An 18,912-nucleotide genomic window follows, 5' to 3' on the forward strand; every position below is an offset into this window, starting at 1 on the left:
TATCGGTCCATGCTTTCATATAGCTGCCATATAAACCGATCTGGGATCTTGATTTCTTGAGACGCTAGAGGGCACAATTCTTATCCGATTTGGCTGAAATTTTGACTGAAGTGTTTTATTATGACTGCCAACAACTGTGCTGAATATGGTTGAAATCGGTCCATAACCTGATATAGCTGTCATATAAACCTATCTTGGGTCTTGACTTTCTGAGCGTCTGGAGTGCGTAATTCCTATCTAATTTGGCTGAAATTGTGCATGAGGTGTTTTATTATGACTTTCAACAACTGTGCTGAGTAAGGTTGAAATCGGTCCATAACCTGATATAGCTGCCATATAAACCTATCTTAGATCTTGACTTCTTGAGCCACTAGAGGGCGCAATTATTATCCGATTTGGCTGAAATTTTGCACGAGGTGTTTTAATATGGGGTCCAACAAATGTGGTGAGTATGGTAGAAATCGGTTCATAACTTGATATAGCTGTCATATAAACCTAAATGGGGTCTTGACTCATTGAGCCTCTAGAGGGCGCAATTATTATCCGATTTAGCTGAAATTTTGCATAAGGTGTTTTGTTATGTCTTCCAACAACTGTGTTAAGAATGGTTCAAATCGGTCCATAACCTGATATAGGTGCAATATAAACCGATCTTGGATCTTGACTTATTCACCCATTAGAGGGCGTAATTTCCATCCGAATTGGCTGAAATATTGCATGAGGTGTTTTGTTATGACTTCCAACAACTGTGCCAAATATGGTTCAAATCGGTCCATAGCCTGTTATAGGGGCCATATAAATCAATATGGGATCTTTACTTCTTGAGCCGCCAGAGGGCGTAATTATTATCCGATTTAGCTGAAATTTCATACAAAGGCTTCTCCCATTACCTTCAATAAACGCGTCAAATATGGTCTGATTCGGTCTTTATTTCGGCTTGTAAGGGCTCAAGAAGTCAAATCCGGAGGTCGGTTTATATGGGAGCTATATTTAAATCTGAACCGATATGGCGCATTTGCAATCTCCAATGACTTACATCAATGGTAAGTATCAGAGCAAAATTTCAAGCAGCTAGGATTACGCTTTCAACCACTATCCTGATTTCGACAGACGGACGGACGAACATGGCTAGAATGACTCAGAACGTCGAGACGATCAAGAATATATATACTCTATGGGGTCTTGGACGAATATTTCAAGGTGTTTCAAACATAATGACTAGATTTATTCCACACAAGATTCAAAATAAAACACTTTAATATTAAGACGCAATGCGTTTTATGATGACTTTGAGGTTTCGCATTAAGAGCTTGTTTATTATTTGCTACTTTTGCATTTTAAATATGAGGATATGCTTAATAATTCAACGCCATCTATGAGTTTCAACCATGAACTTGCTTTGTATTGCCTTATGTATTCTTTTAAATACACTTAAAACTTTTTAAACAAATCTCCGTAAAAAAACAGAAGAGAATCATGAATATGAGTTAAGCATTTTATGTGAGATGCGATTTTGGTGTTTTTTTTTTTTTTCAAATGTTTAGCCTTAAACAACATTGTTTAAACTTTTATGAAAAGCGTTGATTTTCTTATGTGAAATTCACTTAAGATATTCACTTGTTGTTGTTTGCGTTTTTATTGTTTGATGTTCTTTGTTCACTCTTTGCCTTGGGGCTGCTCTCCTCGACCAAAAACAAAAACAAAAACAAAATAACAGCAGAGTATGTAAAAAGTAAAAACAAATCCAACACCAAAGTTTGTAATCTCATCTCATCGCCATTAGAGTTTGCCGTGGTGGTGTGCTGTGCCGTGAGGTTTGTTTTTGTTGTGAGCAAGACAAAGACCTGTCATTTTTGCCCCTTTGGATAGACATGTGGGCAAATATGAATGTCATGAATTTCAGACGTCAGTAAGCCTTGTCAACGCTTCTCCTTTGCCTCACATGATGATAACAGATCGAGAAACAAAACCAACATAAGATTTGATAAAGCCGTATTACGTTGGTGTTGAGGGCGATAATTAACGTAGTAAGTTGGTAAGTTTTCTCTCTTCTCCTACCAAATTGCCACTTATGAAAATATTTCTTTCTAAAATTAGATAACCTTGGCTTTTATTTTTACTGACCTTGTAAGAAATTGTGAAATTTCTTTAGTGCAAAATTGTTTTTTTTTTTTTTTTTTTTTTTGCAGGAATGTGGGCACCTTTTTTTGTTAACCAGATTTGACTTCTTGAGTCCCTGGAAGCCGGAATTTGTGTCCGAATTGGCTAAAATTTTGCACATAGTGTTCCGTTACGACTTCCAAAACTGTGTTAAGTGCGGTGTAAATCGGACTGTAAGCTGATATAGCTCCCATATAAACCGATCTCCTGCTTTGACTTCTTGAGCCCTAACAAGCTGCGATTTTTTTGCTAAAATTTGGCATATAGAGTCCCTTTATAAATGCGCCAAGTACGGTCCAATTCGGTCTACAATCAGATACGGCTCCCAAATTTTAGCAGAATCCCTGGTAGTGGGTTTTCAAGACGCGGCCCGGCCGAACTTAGCACGCTTTTACTTGTTATACCCTCCACCACAGTATGGGGGTATACTAATTTCGCCATTCTGTTTGGGTATATCTACACCTCGAAATATTCATCTAATATATTCTTGACCGTCCGTCCGTCTGTCTGTTTGTCGAAAGCAGGCTAAATTTCGACAGAGTAAAGCTAGGCACTTGAAATTGTGCAGAAATACTTCTTATAAGTGTGGGTAGGTAGGGATTGAAAATGGGAGTATGTTTTGATATAGCTGCCATATAAACCGATTTTGGATCTTGACATCTTGAGCCTCTAGAGGGCTCAATTCTCGCCCGACTTGACTGAAATTTTGCACGAGGTGTTTTGTTATGACTTCCAACAACTGTGCAAATTATGGTTTAAATCGGTCGATAAACTGGTATAACTGTCATATAAACCGATCTTGGGTCTTGACTTCCTGAGCTTCTAGAGGGCGCAATTATCGTCCGATTTGACTAAAATTTTGAACGTAGTGTTTTGGTATCACTTCCAACAACTGTTTTAAGTATGATTGAAATCGGTTCATAACCTAATATAACTGTCATATAAACCGATCTTGGGTCATGACTTCCTGAGCCTCTAGAGGGCGCAATTCTCGCCCGACTTGACTGAAATTTAGCACGAGGTGTTTTGGTATGACTTCCAACAACTGTGCAAATTATGGTTTAAATCGGTCGATAAACTAGTATAACTGTCATATAAACCGATCTTGGGTCTTGATTTCCTGAGCCTCTAGAGGGCTCAATTCTCGCCCGACTTGACTGAAATTTTGAACATGGTGTTTTGGTATCACTTCTAATAACGGTGTTAAGTATGATTCAAATCGGTTTATAATCTGGTATAGCTGCCATATAAACCGATCTTGGGTCTTGACTTCTTGAGCCACTAGAGGGCGCAATTCTCGCCCGACTTGACTGAAATTTTGCACGAGGTGTTTTGTTATGACTTCCAACAACTGTGCAAATTATCGTTTAAATCGGTCGATAAACTGGTATAACTGTCATATAAACCGATCTTGCGTCTTGAATTCCTGAGCCTCTAGAGGGCGCAATTCTCGTCCGATTTGACTGAAATTTTGAACGTAGTGTTTTGGTATCGCTTCCAATAACTGTGTTAAGTATGATTTAAATCGGCTAATAATCTGGTATAGTTGTCAAATTAACCGATCTTGGATTTTGACTTCTTGAGCCTCTAGAGGGCGCAATTTCTATCCGATTTGACTGAAATTTTGCACATGGTGTTTTGGTATCACTTTTAACAACGGCGCTAAGTATCTCTTTAATGGGTTTATGATTTAATATAGCTGCCATATAAAATGATCTTGTGTCTCGGCTTCTTGAGCCTCTAGACTCCGCAATACTCGTCCGATTTGACTGAAATTTTGCACGTGGTGTTTTGTTATGATTTTCAACAACTGTGCCAATTATGTTTTTAATCGGTCCATAACCTGATATAACTGTCATATAAACCGATCTGGGGTTTCGACTTCTTGAGCCTCTAGAGGACGCAACTCTCGTCCGATTTGATTGAAATTTTGCACATGGTGTTTTGGTATCACTTCCAATAACGGCCCTAAGTATGGTTTAAATCGCTTTATGATTTGATATAACTGTCATATAAACCGATCTGGGGTCTTGACTTCTTGAGCCTCTAGAGGGCGCAACTCTCGTCCGATTTGACTGAAATTTTGCACATGGTGTTTTGGTATCACTTGCAATAACGGTGTTAAGTATGATTCAAATCGGTTTATAATCTGGTATAGCTGTGATATAAACCGATCTTGTATCTTGATTTCCTGAGCCTCTAGAGGGCGCAATTCTCGTCCGATTTGACTGAAAGTTTGCACGACGTGTTCTGTTATGACTTTCAACAACTGTGCCGATTATGTTTTAAATCGGTCCTTAACCTGATATAGCTGTCATATAAACCGATTTGGGGTCTTGACTTCTTGAGCCTCTAGAGGGCGCAATTCTAATCCGATTTGGCTGAAAGTTTCTACAACGGCTTCTCCCATGACCTCCAATATGTGTTTTAAATATGATCTGAATCGGTCTTTAGCCTGATACAGCTCCCATATAAATTGATCTCCCTATTTTACTTCTTAAGCCCCTTAAAGGCAAAATTCTTATTCGATTTTGCTGCAAGTTTACATATAGACTTCCACTATGGTCTCCAACATTAAATTCAATAACCATAGCAATTCTTTTCTTTTATCCTTGGTTTGTTTAAAAAGACATACCGGGAAAGAACTCGACGAATGCGTTCCATGGTGGAGGGTATATAAGATTCGGCCCTACCGAACTTAGTACGCTTTTACTTGTTAATATTTATTATAAAGCCATATAAGGTGCGCACTGTATTTCAACAACCGAATTTTATATTCCCCCCTAATGTCTGTTTTCTATGAGTAATTTTTTTAGCCAACGCAGATTAGTGTTAGGTGAAATAAAAATAATAAAGAATGAAATTTTGCACATTCATATTGCGGCATTTTATTATTTTGTTAATTTTTCTTAATTCTTTATCTCTCCTTCTCCCAATGTTATGATTAGGGCTTGAGAAATGTATTATCTATCTGTTGGCATATCGTATCGGTGGTAGATATGCCCATCTCTCAGATAGGACGTGTATACGCGACTGAGTGAGCGAGTGAGTGAGTGTGTCTAAGAAAGATACAAGTTTCTATTACGCTTTATTAGAAAATGAAAAAAAAAAAAAAAAAAACAAAAATAAATAAATGAAAAATGTTTAAGTTTACTTTGTGCTGCGGCTGTCTTACTATTATGATGGTGCCTTAGTTTTCTCTCTCGCCTTCCTAGAATGGGGGCGTAATTATACGCTGGGGCTGGAACTGGGGCCACTCACTGCAGTAATAAACATCAGACCGCTGTCGCAACAAGTTGTGCCGTTGTCAACATTCGCCTAGCGCTTGAATTGTTCGTTCATCCCCCCCCAAAAAACTCAAGTTTGTCGGAATATTCTTTTGCGAAGATTTTTTTTTTTCCCATTAGTTGAGTTGTTTGGAATTTTGGCACTGTTGTTATTTCTATAGTGTAAATTGCCTGAAAAGTGTATTGATAGCTTTCGAAGAAGAATGAAAAAAAAAGAATAAATGAGATTAATTGAACGATTTATTAATGAGTGATAAGCTTAGCGCGAATATCAACATGGAAAGTGTGTGTGAGTGTGTGTGTGTGTCGATGGCAGACCATCAACTGATCCATCAATTTGATGTTTAACGTTTATTGTGATTAACGAATTCATGTTTGTTGATGTTCCCGCCAATGAGCGGTTAATGAATTAAATGTGTTGCATGCAACAAATCAATTTACTGTGAAATGCTAAGTGAAATATTGCTCACCCACCACCATACACAAAGCAACTAAAAGTAGCACTGAAAGCAAAAAAAAAAAAAAAAAAAATAAGAAAAATATTTAAAAAATGTGGTTATTTTGTAATCGGATTTGAAACCTGTTATTTGTTGCTTATCACATGGCTTTTTAAGAAACACAAACGTTGGCCAGCTGTACCTGTTGTCGTTGTTGTTTAATATTCACCGTTTTTCCGCAGTGTTCAATACATTCATTTATTTAGAAAAAAAAATTATCATAAAATTTAAAACTAACTGAATGGTAATGCGATAATAAGCAAAGTGTTGATAAATTGTTGTAAGTATTGAGGGAATAAATTAAATTATTTAAAAATATATTGAATTGTATTTTGCCTTTGGATCACTAGGCATAACACATAGTGCATTGGAAAAAATGTTTTCGAAATCTAAGCATTTTGTATGTTTCTTAGATAGCTTATGATTATCTTATGGGTAGACAAATAAGGGGGAAAAAAAACAAGTAAAAAGGCGTTAAGTTCGGCCGGTCCGAACTTTGGATACCCACCACCTCGGGTATATATGTAAACCACCTTTCATCAAAATCCGGTGAAAATTGCATACCTTATGTCTCATAGCAGTTATATCGAAATATGATCCGATTTGCACCAAATACTAATGAGTAAAAGTCATTGTTAAATTATAAATAACACAATATTGGTCTTTTTAGTACCTATATCTAAAAATAAACCGATCTGAACCATATACAACATGGATGTCGAAAAGCCTAACATAAGTCAATGTGTCAAATTTTAGTTAAATCGGATCATAAATGCGTCTTCTTTGGGGCCAAGACTTTAAATCGTGACATCGCTCTATATGGCAGCTATATGCAAATCTCGATCGATCAAGACCAAATTACAGAAATATGTGGAGGGGTTTAACTTAACTCTCTGTCCCAAATTTCGGCAACTTAGGACAATAAATGCGCCTTTTATGGACCCAAGACTTAAAATCGAGAGATCGGTCTATATGGCAGCTATATCCAAATCTGAACCGATCTATGCCAAATTAACGGAGAATGTCGAAGGGCCAAAGACAACTCACTGTCTCAATTTTCAGCAAAATCGGATAATGAATGTGTCTTTATGGGCCTAAAACCCTAAATCGGGGAATCGGTCTATATGGTAGCTATATCCAAATCTAGACCGATCCACGCCAAATTGACGGAGGATGTCAAAAGGCCCAACACAACTCACTGTCCTAAATTTCAGCAAAATCGGATAACAAATGTAGCTTTAATGGGGCTAAGACCCTAAATCGGAGGATCGGTATATATGGCAGCTATATCCAAATCTGGACCGAGTTGGGTCAAATTGACGAAGGATGTCGAAAGGCCTATCGCAACTCACTGTCCTTAATTTCAGAAACATCGGATAATAAATGTGGCTTTTGTGGGCCTAAGACCTTAAGCCGGAGGATCGGTCTATATGGCAGCTATATCCAAATCTGGCCCGATCGGGATAAAATTTACGAAGGATATTGAAGGGCCTAACGCAACTCACTGTCCCAAATTTCAGCACAATTGGATAATAAATGTGGCTTTTATGGGCCTAAGACCCTAAATCAGAGGAACGGTCTATATGGCTGCTATATCCAAATCTGGACCGATCTGAGCCAAATTGACGAATAATATCCATGGGCCTTGCACATCTGACTGTCCCAAATTACAGCAAAATCGGATAATAGATATGGCATTTATGAGCCTAAGATCCTAAATCGGCTGATCGGTCTATATGGGGGCTATATCATGATATAGTCCGATATAACCCATCTGTGAACTTAACCTGCTTATGGATAAAAAAAGAATCTGTGCGAAGTTTCTGCTCAATATCTCCATTTTTAAAGACTGTAGCGTGAATTCTACAGACCGATGGACAGACGGACGGACATGGCTTGATCGTCTTAGATTTTTACGCTGATCAAGAATATACTTTATAGGGTCGAAAATGAATATTTTGATGTGTTGCAAACGAGATGACAAAATAAATATACCCCCATCCTTCGGTAGTGGATATAAAAAAGGTAAAAACCACTCTAAAAATTTTCGTATTTTGTTATGTCGAATTTTCCAAAAAAAAAAGTTTAATGAAAAAAAGAGTGCTAAGTTCGGCCGGGCCGAATCTTTTATACCCTCCACCATGGAACGCATTTGTCAAGTTCTTTGCGCGTTATCTCAGTTGTGCTGTTTCAGGCTATAGACCGATGCTATTTTAGACTACAGACCGATTCAGACCATATTTTACACATATGTTGAAGGTCATGGGAGAAACTGTTGTAATTTCAGCCGAATCGGATAATAATTGCGCCCTCTAGAGGCTCATGTAGTCAAGATCCCAGATTCGTTTATATGGCAGCTATATCAGGTTATGGACCGATTTGACCAATACTTAGTACAGTTTTTGGATGTCATTACAAAACACGTCATGCCAAATTTTAGCTAAATCGGATGGGCCCTCTAGAGGCTCAAGAAGTAAGGTAGGGAGATTGGTTTATATGGGAGCTGTATCAGGATATAGACCTCTTGGGACCAGATTTGATACGTCAGTTGAAGGTTATGGGAAAAGCCGTTGTTCCAAATTTCAGCCAAATCGGATGAGAATTGCGCCCTCTAGAGGCTCAAGAAGTCAAGACCCAAGATCGGTTAATATGGCAGCTATATCAGGTTATGAACCGATTTGAACCTTACTTAGCACAGTTGTTAAAAGTCATAGCAAAACACGTCAGGCAAAATTTCAGCCAAATCGGATAAGAATTGCGCCCTCTAGAGGCTCAAGAAGTCAAGTCCTAAGATCTGTTTATATGACAGCTATATCAGGTTATGAACCGATGAACCATACTTGGCACAGTTGTTGAAAATCATAACAAAATACTTTGTGCAAAAATTCATCCAAATCGGATAAGAATTGCGCCCTCTAGAGGTTCAAGAAGTCAAGACCCAAGATCGGAATATATGACAGCTATATCAAAACATGGACCGATATGGCCCATTTACAATTCCAACCGACCTACAACAATTAAAAAGTATTTGTGCAAAATGTCAAGCGGCTAGCTTTACTCCTTAGAAAGTTAGCGTGCTTTCGACAGACGGACGAATAGACGGACGGACGGACTGATGGACGGACGGACAGACGGACGGACATGGCTAGATCGACATTAAGAATCACGACGATCAAGAATATATATACTTTATGGGGTCTCAGACAAATGTTTCAAGTAGTTACAAACTGAATGACGAAATTAGTATACCCCCATCCTATGGTGGAGGGTATAAAAACAGGTAAAAAGGCATTAAGTTCGGCTTGGCCGAACTTTGGATACCCACCATCTCGGGTGTATATGTAAACCCCCTTTCGCAACAATCTGGTGAAAATTGGATAACTTATGCATCCAAATTCGGCACGGACATTGAGTGGTCTAATAAATATAAGTCACTGTTGAATTTTGTATTTCAAATTTCAGCGAAATTGGATAGAAAATAAAGCTTTTATGGGCTTCAGGCCCTTTATCTTCAGATCGCTCTGTATGGAAGCTATATCTACGATAAATATTGTCCGATACAAACCATATTTCAAACGAACGTCGGAAGACCTAAAACTATCCACTGTTTCAAATTTCAACAATATCGGGTAATAAATAGAGCTATTATGGGCTTCAGACCCTTTATCGGCAGATCGGTCAGTATCGCAGCTATATCTGATTATAGTCCGATCTGAACCATATTTGGGTCCTATGTTGGGAGGCGTAAAACTTCCCACTGTTTTAATTTTCAGCGAAATCGGTTAAAAAATAAAGCTTATATCGGCTTCGGACCCTTTATCGAGAGATCGGTCTATATGGCAGCTATATCTTAATATAGTCCGATCTGAACAACACTTGGGGCAGATATCGGGAGGCTTAAAATAACCCACTGTTTTAAATTTCTGCGAAATCGGATAATAAATAGGGCTTTTATGGGCTTCAGACCCTTTATCGGGAGATCGGTCCATAGGGCAGCTATATCTAGATATAGTCCGATCTGAACCATATTTGGGTCAGATGTTGGCAAGGCTAAAGCTACTCACTTTTTCAATTTTCAGCGAAATCGGTGAAAAAATAAAGATTTTATGAGCTTCAGACCCTTTATCGGGAGATCGGTCTATATGGCAGCTATATCTAAATATAGTCCGATGTGAACCATATTTAGGTCGGATGTAAGGAGGCTCAAAAGAACCCATTGTTTCATATTTAATCGAAATTGGTCAATAAATAAAGCTTTTATGGGCTTCAGACCCTTTATCGGCAGATCGGTCAATATGGCAGCTATATCTAAATATAGGCCGATCTGAACGTTATTTGTTGGTAGGTCCAAGGATTTACACTGTTTAAAATTACCTTACCCTAATTCTCAGAAACGCCAGATCTCGAAGATGGGTGGTGCGATTTAAGCGAAATTTTGTGTGCTCTCATACAGTACCCTAGAAATAAAAATTTGGTATCCAAATTTCGGTTGGGGTACCTAGGGGACTGCCCCACCCCAAAACCTACCAAACATATATTTAGACCAATCACAACAATATGGGACTCAAATGAAAGGTATTTAGGATGAGAAAACGTATCTGATATCCAATTGTCGGACTAAGTGTTAGGGGGTTCACCCCAACCTCCAAAACACCCCTAAATCGGTCATATTTACCGACCATGGCAATATGGGACTTAAATGAAAGGTATTTGCGAGTAGAATACGAATCTGATATCCAAATGTGGGACCACGTTTCTGGGGCGTCCACCCCTTCCCCGAAACACCCCCCAAACATGACTTATTTTCTGACCATGGCAATATGGGGCCTAAAGAAAAGGTATTTGAGTGTAGAATACGAATCTGATATCCATATATGAGACCAAGTGTTTGGGGGGCCGCCTGTCACCAAAACCATCCCCCAAAGGGACAAATTTATGACCATAGCAATATGGGGCTCCAATGAAAGGTCTTTGGGAGTAAAGCACGAATCTGATATCAATATTCTGGAAAAGTGTCTAGGGGGCCACGCCACCCACACAACACCACCCAACCACCAAAACACCTCTAAATCGGACACATTTACCGTCCAAGGCAATATGGGACTCAAATGAAAGGTATTTGCGAGTAAAATACGAATCTGATATCCAAACAGGACTTATTTACTGACCATGGCAATATGGGGCTTAAACAAAAGGTATTTGAGTGTAGAATACGAATCTGATATCCAGATGTGGACCAAGTATGTAAGGGGCGCCCATCTCCGAGAACATTCCCCAAAGAGGACAACTTTACGACTACAGGAATATGGGGTTCAAATAAAAGGTCTTTGGATTTAAAGCACAAATCTGATATCAAATAAGAGATTTTTTTAGTGGAAAGCGAATCTGGTATATATTTTCAAAACCAAGTCACTGAGTGGCCGCCCCATCCCAACAAACCGGTAATGTTTACCGACTATGGAAAAATGGGGCTCAAATGAAAGGTATTTGGGAGTAGTCCATGAATCTGATATCAACATTCGCGACCAACTGTCTAGGGGACGTTGAGAGTAGAATACGAATTTGGTATCCAAATGTAGGACTATGTATTTAGGGCATCACCTCTTTCCCCAAAACACCCCCCAAAGGGTAACAATTTTTCGACCATGCCAATGTGTGACTCAAATGAAAGGTATTTGAGATTAGAAAACGAATTTGATAACCTATTGTGGGACCATGTGTTTGGGGGACGCCTCATCCTGTGAACTCCCCTCAAAACCAATGGCAATATGGGGTTTAAATAAATGGCATTTGAGAGAAGAGCACGATGCTGATATTTTTTCAGGGCCAAGTGTCTGGGGGACCACCTCACTCCCGAAAACACTCCTAAATCAGACATCATGAGAATATCGGGCTGAAATAAAATATTTTAAGAATTGAGTACACCTTACATCCAAACTTAAATTCGTAGACCCAAAAAAAAGATAATATGTATGTTTAATCCTCTAATAATGTATTTTAATTTTGCAATTTAATTTAATGTGCCCATAGTCCAGCGTATATTTAAATAATGAACAAAAATTTTTCATTTATTTTCAGAATGTTCAAATGAAATCAATATGTTGGAGAACCTAAAAATGGAATCAGTTTTTTTCCCAGAAAAACAAGTTATAATTAAAATGTAAAAATTTCCTCCAGCGAAATTCCCTTGCGATAGAAATTCAAAGAAAATAAAAGCAAAAAAACAAAAACCACAATCATGCTTGAAACGCTTGTAGGAGGCGCATTGAATGCCACAGCAACAGTGTCCACATTATTGGGCAATGCGATTCAAATGAACAGTGACATGATGAACTATGGCACTGAGGACAACAACACCTACGCATCGAATAGTGTTTCCGGTGCGAGCACCACCACCACCACCACCCTCAACCCTACCACCAGCAGCAGCACAACAACAACAACTGTAACAACGAATTCATATGGCGTCGAAGCGACTGCCACAGACCTACTCAACGATGTGATAATGAATACTTCGGCCATTGTGGTCGATTATGCAGCACAGTGGCTAACATCGACAGCGTCAACAGTTGCCGCCAATATGACGACTTCTACCAGCGTTCTCAACGAAACCTCCACCTCCGCATACGCCTCTTGGGCGGATTCCACAATGTCGCCATCCTACTACAGCCCCACCGACACGACGTCAGTGTATAATGGGTCATCATTTCATGATGGCAGCTTGAGACCCATAGGTTATGATGATGACGACGACAATTATCATCCATGTCATGAAGGGAATCCAAACTTCAACTGTAGCATTGAGAATTTTGTGGAATTCAATTTGGGACCAAAAACCATGCCACTGCACAAAGCTCTGTTGGTAAGTGCAAGCAAAAGCTTTTTATCCATACAAATTACAAAAAAACATTCAACGAAATTATTTTTACGTAACTTTTTAATTAACCCTTAGCTGGCACAAACGCCCGCCCTTCTTGACTATGGCTGCCACTTTTTCGTTGTAGCTGTAGTTGTCAAACAACATGGTTTAAACTTTTTTCACACACATAGTAAAGTTCATAGGGGGGGTCATTTTTTTGCTTTGACAAATATTCAGGGATATTTCATATCCAGGGGATGTTTCGTAATTAAAATTATGTAAAAAGTTGCATATTTTTAACACTACGAGAAAAATATGTTCGCATTTGTTGTGTTTACCAAACTTTTTTAATAGAATTATTTGTAGCTGACCAAAGTGTGATTTTACTTAGCTATGGAACTTCATAGTTTTCCCCCTTTAAAAGAAAGATGGGAATAAGGATTTTATAATGGGCAAATTCACTGATTTAATGAAAAAACCAGTGAGGAAGGGGAAAAGTCGGGCGGTGACGACTTAATAATACCCTACACCTACCCTATAAGTACAATGTGGGCCCTATGGACCTCGGCGAGCAAATATGTTCAAACTGTAATAACTACGGTTGACTAACTAGGAAAGCGTTGTGCAAAATTTTGGCAAAATTGGTTAAACAATGCTCTTGGGGTGAAAATCTGGCGATATACACATATAGAACAGCTATATCTAAATCTGAACCGATTTCTAGAAATTCGCCAGTAATATCGATAGTCATAAGAAAATCCTTCCTACCGAATTTCAAGAGAATCGGTTAACAAAAGACCATTTTATTGCAGTATTACGGCAAATCGGACGAACATATATATGAGAGCTATTGTATATCCAGATCTGATCCTATTTTTTCCATTTTCAATAGGCTTCGTCTCTAGGCTGAAAAACATGCCCATAACAAATTTGAAGACGATCGGATGAAAACTGCGACCAGCACTTTGTACACAAATTTACATGGACAGACGGACAGACAGACGGACGGACAGACAGACTGACATAGCTAAATCGAATCAGAAAGTATTTCTGAATCGATTGGTATACGGACGGACGGACAGACTGATAGACGGACAGACACACGGACATCATTAAATCGTCTTTGAATTTTACGACGATCCGTAATATATGTACTTTGTCGGATCGGAAAATGGTATTTTGATGTATTGCAAATCGAATGACTAAATGCATATACCCCCTATCCTACGGTGGCGGGTATAAAAAAATAATGAAAATTGCTGTCCTAACAAATTTCTGTGCGTCAGAGGTGACCAGCTTTGAAGGCCCACCAATGAGCCCCCGGATCTTCAAGGACCCTGAATCTTGTACGCACCTGTGGATACATATCTCCTAGGCCCCTGTGGATACGGCCCAGCTGTAACACTCTAGCTATATAAAATTGAGCAGCGATACCTTTTTATACCCTCCACCATAGGATGGGGGTATACTAATTTCGTCATTCTGTTTATAACTCCTCGAAATATTCGTCTAAGACCCCATAACGTATATATAATCTTTATCGTCATGACATTTTAGATCGAACTAGCCATGTCCGTCCGTCCGTCTGTCTGTCTGTCGAAAGCACGCTAATTTTCGAAGGTGCAAAACTAGCCGCTTGAAATTATGCACAAATTCTTCTTATTAGTGTAGGTCGGTTGGAATTGTAAATGGGCTATATCGGTCTACGTTTTGATATAGCTGCCATATTAACCGATCTGGGATCTTGACTTCTTGAGCCGCTAGAGGTCAAGATTTCTATCCGATTTGGCTGAAATATTGCATGACATAATTTGTTATGACTTCCAACAACTGTATTAAGAATGGTTCAAATCGGTCCATAACCAGATATAGCTGCTATATAAACCGATCAGGGGTTTTGACTTCTTGAGCCACTAGAGGACACAATTATTATCCGATTTAGCTGAAAGTTTGTACAACGGCTTCTCTAATGACCTTTAACATACATGTCGAAAATGGCATTAATCGGTTTATAGCCTAATGTAGCTCCCCTATAAACCGATCTCCCTATTTTACTTCTTCATCCCCTAAAGTGCGCAATTCTTACTAGATTTGGCTGAAATTTTACACAATAGCTTCTACTATGGTCTCCAATATTCAGTTCAATTATGGTCCGAAATGAACCATAACTAGACATTGTTCCAATTGCAATTTTTTTTCGACAAATGCGATCCACGGTGGAGGGTATATAAGATTCGGCCCGGCCGAAATTAGCACGCTTTTACTTGTCAAATATAAGGTCCTCAAGTAATGAATTCCTGAATCGAGGTTAATGTTTTAATTGAGATATTGCTTAAAAATTGTTCATTAAAATAGGGTCTTTGAGAAAATTTTCCTTGTCGAGTTGGTATTTTGCTAGCTGAAATGCAAATATTGGCCCATACCCAAGTAAAGGCATTAAAAATATAATTTTCTCTAAGATAAGGCGCTCTCTAATGTTATTTGCGTATAGATTAGTGCTAAGAATATCCTAACATTTAGTGCTTCTCCTTTCTATTCACAAAGACGCACCACTAACTTATTATGCCATGGCATAGCGTCAAAATATAATTTAAATTATACTCCAGACTCTATTGTCATTGGCAGCCTTTGTTGCGTTGCCAGTGAATACAAGGGCGAATTTGCTTTGTGGCATTCGCAATTTGCTAGGGCAACAAATGAGGCTCATTTATAGGTGGAAAATGATGACATTATTTTCCATTGCTGTCCATGTTGACACAGTGTATATCAATGGCATTAGATGAGCTCTATTAGGGCTCTCACAATGGCCTATTACCTCAATCCAAATGAAGGTTTATGCTAAAATTGTATCAAGTTTATCCTTGAATTCATTTTCACTACATTATGAGGAGTTTGGTGGGAAAAGAAACATCACTCATGGACATGCCATAACAAAGACCATTGGCTATTGGCCACATAATTTAGTCCTATTTACACAAATGCATTTTCTAGCCATTATTCTTCTTTTCAATGAGATTGATTTCAAATCCAAAATCTCTTGTGAGAAATAGTGGTTCTACCGAAAGATGGGGTGGTTCGAGGGAGTTCTTCAATAATGCAAAAAGTGATTGGCGTTCAAGGCTGCTTATCAATGTTTTTGGTCTTTGACCTCATAAAAATAAATATGGCATACAATGATGTTATGGGTAATTTTGGGAATTTATACAGAGAGAGAGAGGGAAAGAGAGAGAAAAAAGAAACAAGTGAAAAGGCGTTAAGTTCGGCCGGGCCACCTCGGGTATATATGTAAACCACCTTTCATCAAAATTCGGTAAAAATTTCATACTTTAGGTCCCATAGCAGTTATATCTAAATATGTTCCGATTTGATCCAAATACTAATTAATACAGTAGCTATCTCTAAAACATACACCGATCTGAGCCATATACGACATGGATGTCGAACAGCCTAACATAAGTCCCTATGTCAAATTTCAGTGAAATCGGATTATAAATGCGCCTTTTATGGGGCCAAGACTTTAAATCGAGATATCGGCCTACATGGCAGCTATATTCAAATCTGGACAGGTTTGGGCCAAATTGAAGAAGAATGTCGAAGGTCCTAACACAACTCACTGTACCAAATTTCAGCAAAATCGAATAATAAATGTGGCTTTTATCGGCTTTAGACCCTAAATTGGAGGATCAGTCTATATGGCAGCTATATCCAAATCTGAACCGATCTGGGCCATATTGAAGAATGATGTTGAAGGGCCTAAGACAACTCACTATCTCAAATTTCAGCAAAATCGGATAATAAATGTGGCTTTTATGAGCCTAAGACCCTTAACCGGAGGATCGGTCTATATGGCACATATATCCAAATCTAGACCAAACTGGACCAAATTGATGAAGGATCTCGGAGGACCTAACACAACTCACTGTCAGGTTATGAACCGATTAAAACCATACTTGGCAGTTGTTGGATATCATAACAAAACACTTTGAGCAAAATTTCATTCCAATCGGATAAAAATTGCGCCCTCTAGAGGCTCAAGAAGTCAAGACCCAAGATCGGTTAATATGGCAGCTATATCAAAACATGGACCGATATGGCCCAACCGACCTACACTATTAAAAAGTATTTGTGCAAAATTTCAAGCGGCTAGCTTTACTCCTTCGAAAGTTAGCGAGCTTTCGACAAACAGACGGACGGACAGACAAACGGACCTGGCTAGATCGACTTAAAATTAAATGACGATCAAGAATATATATACTTTATGGGGTCTCAGACGCATATTTCGAGGTGTTACAAACAGAATGACTGAATTAGTATACCCCCATCCTATGATGGGGGGTATAATAAAACATCTCACGCAAAATTTTGTAATGATCGGACCGAAATTGTGGCTTTTATAGCTTTCAAGGCCATATCGGATGAAAGATATATAGTGGAGCTATATTTAAATCTGAACGGATTGTGTTCAAAGTCAGAAGCGTTCGTTTTTGGGCCAAAACAGTGACTTGTGCAAAATTTTATAACAGTCGGACCAAAACAAAATTTATAGGGTCGGAAATGGATATTTCGATATGTTGCAAATGGAATGATAAAATAAGTATACCTCCATCCTTCGGAGGTGGGTATAAAAACTGATTTTATCCGTTTTTCTATTTGCAAAAAAAAAATTCTCCTCTATAGCATGGGACGGTCTAATGTAAAAATCCGAGGTGATGGGAATCCAAATTTCGTCTCAGCCGAACTTAATGCGTTTTTACTTATTTCACTTAGCTGGAGTTCTACGTAGCGAGAGGTAAGGATGTCCGTCTATAGCTGTATTTTCCCCCTCCTAGTGCTGTCGAAATTTGTGAGGTACTGTGTCATGCATAGAAGCCATTTAAAAACTTCTTCCCCAAGAAGTGTTGCACTGCGGCTGCCATTTGGATTCGGCTTCGGCTATGATAAGGAGGTCCCTTATCATTGAATGGTCATGGGCAATTATATCTGCCACATAGACCGTTCTACCGATTTACGGGCATGAGTTCATAAAAGGCGCAGTTATTATCTTATGTATGAAAATCAATTTGTGTTTGTTTGTAGATTTGTTTGCTTGTTTGTTTGTTTGTGTGTTCCTTATAGAATCGCAAACGGCTGAACCGATTTTCTTGAACTTTTCACAGATGGTGCATAATGGTACTACATTTGTTGATATCTGAAGGGGTAGCGGACCCTCCCCCTTACCCCATTTCTCAGAAACGCCAGATCTCGAAGATAGGTGGTGCGATTTAAGCGAAATTTTGTGTGCTCTCATGCAGTACCCTAGAAATAAAAATTTGGTATCCAAATTTCGGATGGGGTACCTAGGGGGGCCGCCCTACCCTTAAACCTACCAAACATATATTTAGACCAATCACAACAATATGGGACTCAAATGAAAGGTATTTGCGAGTAGAATACGAATCAGGCATCCAAATGTAGGACCGCGTTTCTGGGGGTCCACCCCTTCCCCAAAACACCCCTAAATCGGACATATTTACCGACCATGGCAATATGGGACTTAAATGAAAGGTATTTGCGAGTAGAATACGAATCTGATATCCAAATGTGGGACCACGTTTCTGGGGGGTCCACCCCTTCCTCGAAACACCCCCCAAACAGGACTTATTTACTGACCATGGGAATATGGGGCTTAAATAAAAGGTATTTGAATGTAGAACTAGAATCTGATATCCAAATATGGCACCAAGTGTTTGGGGGCCGCCTCTCATTAAAAACATCCCCCAAAGGGGACAAATTTATGACCATAGCAATGTGGGGCTCAAATGAAAGGTCCTTGGGAGTAAAGCACGAATCTGATAACAATATTTGGGAAAAGTGTCTCTGGGGCCACCCCACCCCCATAACACCACCCAAATAGTAAGTATTTGCTGACTATTGCAATATGAGGCTCAAATAAGAGGGTTTTTAGAGTAGAACGCGAATCTGATATACATTTTCATAGCCAACTCACTCAGTGGCCTCCCATCCCCAAAACACCCCCCAAGCTGGTTATGTTTGCCGACTATGGAATATGGGGCTCAAATTAAAGGTATTTGGGAGTAGACCACGTATCTGATATCAACATTAGGGGCCA

General features: G+C 38.9%; 1 protein-coding gene across 1 annotated transcript in view; it reads left to right on the top strand.

Moving 5' to 3' along the window:
- The first annotated feature begins 5,392 nt into the window (after positions 1-5,392).
- LOC106094759 (neuropeptides capa receptor) overlaps positions 5,393-18,912 on the top strand; it is an 84,179-nt gene continuing 70,659 nt past the window's right edge. The window contains exons 1-2 of the mRNA XM_059360429.1: positions 5,393-6,224; positions 12,023-12,806. Coding sequence (XP_059216412.1) covers positions 12,183-12,806 — 624 coding nt within the window. The 5' untranslated portion in view covers positions 5,393-6,224; positions 12,023-12,182. The remainder of the gene's footprint in view (positions 6,225-12,022; positions 12,807-18,912) is intronic.

This window comes from Stomoxys calcitrans, chromosome 1, assembly GCF_963082655.1.
Source record: "Stomoxys calcitrans chromosome 1, idStoCalc2.1, whole genome shotgun sequence".
Lineage (NCBI taxonomy): Eukaryota > Metazoa > Arthropoda > Insecta > Diptera > Muscidae > Stomoxys > Stomoxys calcitrans.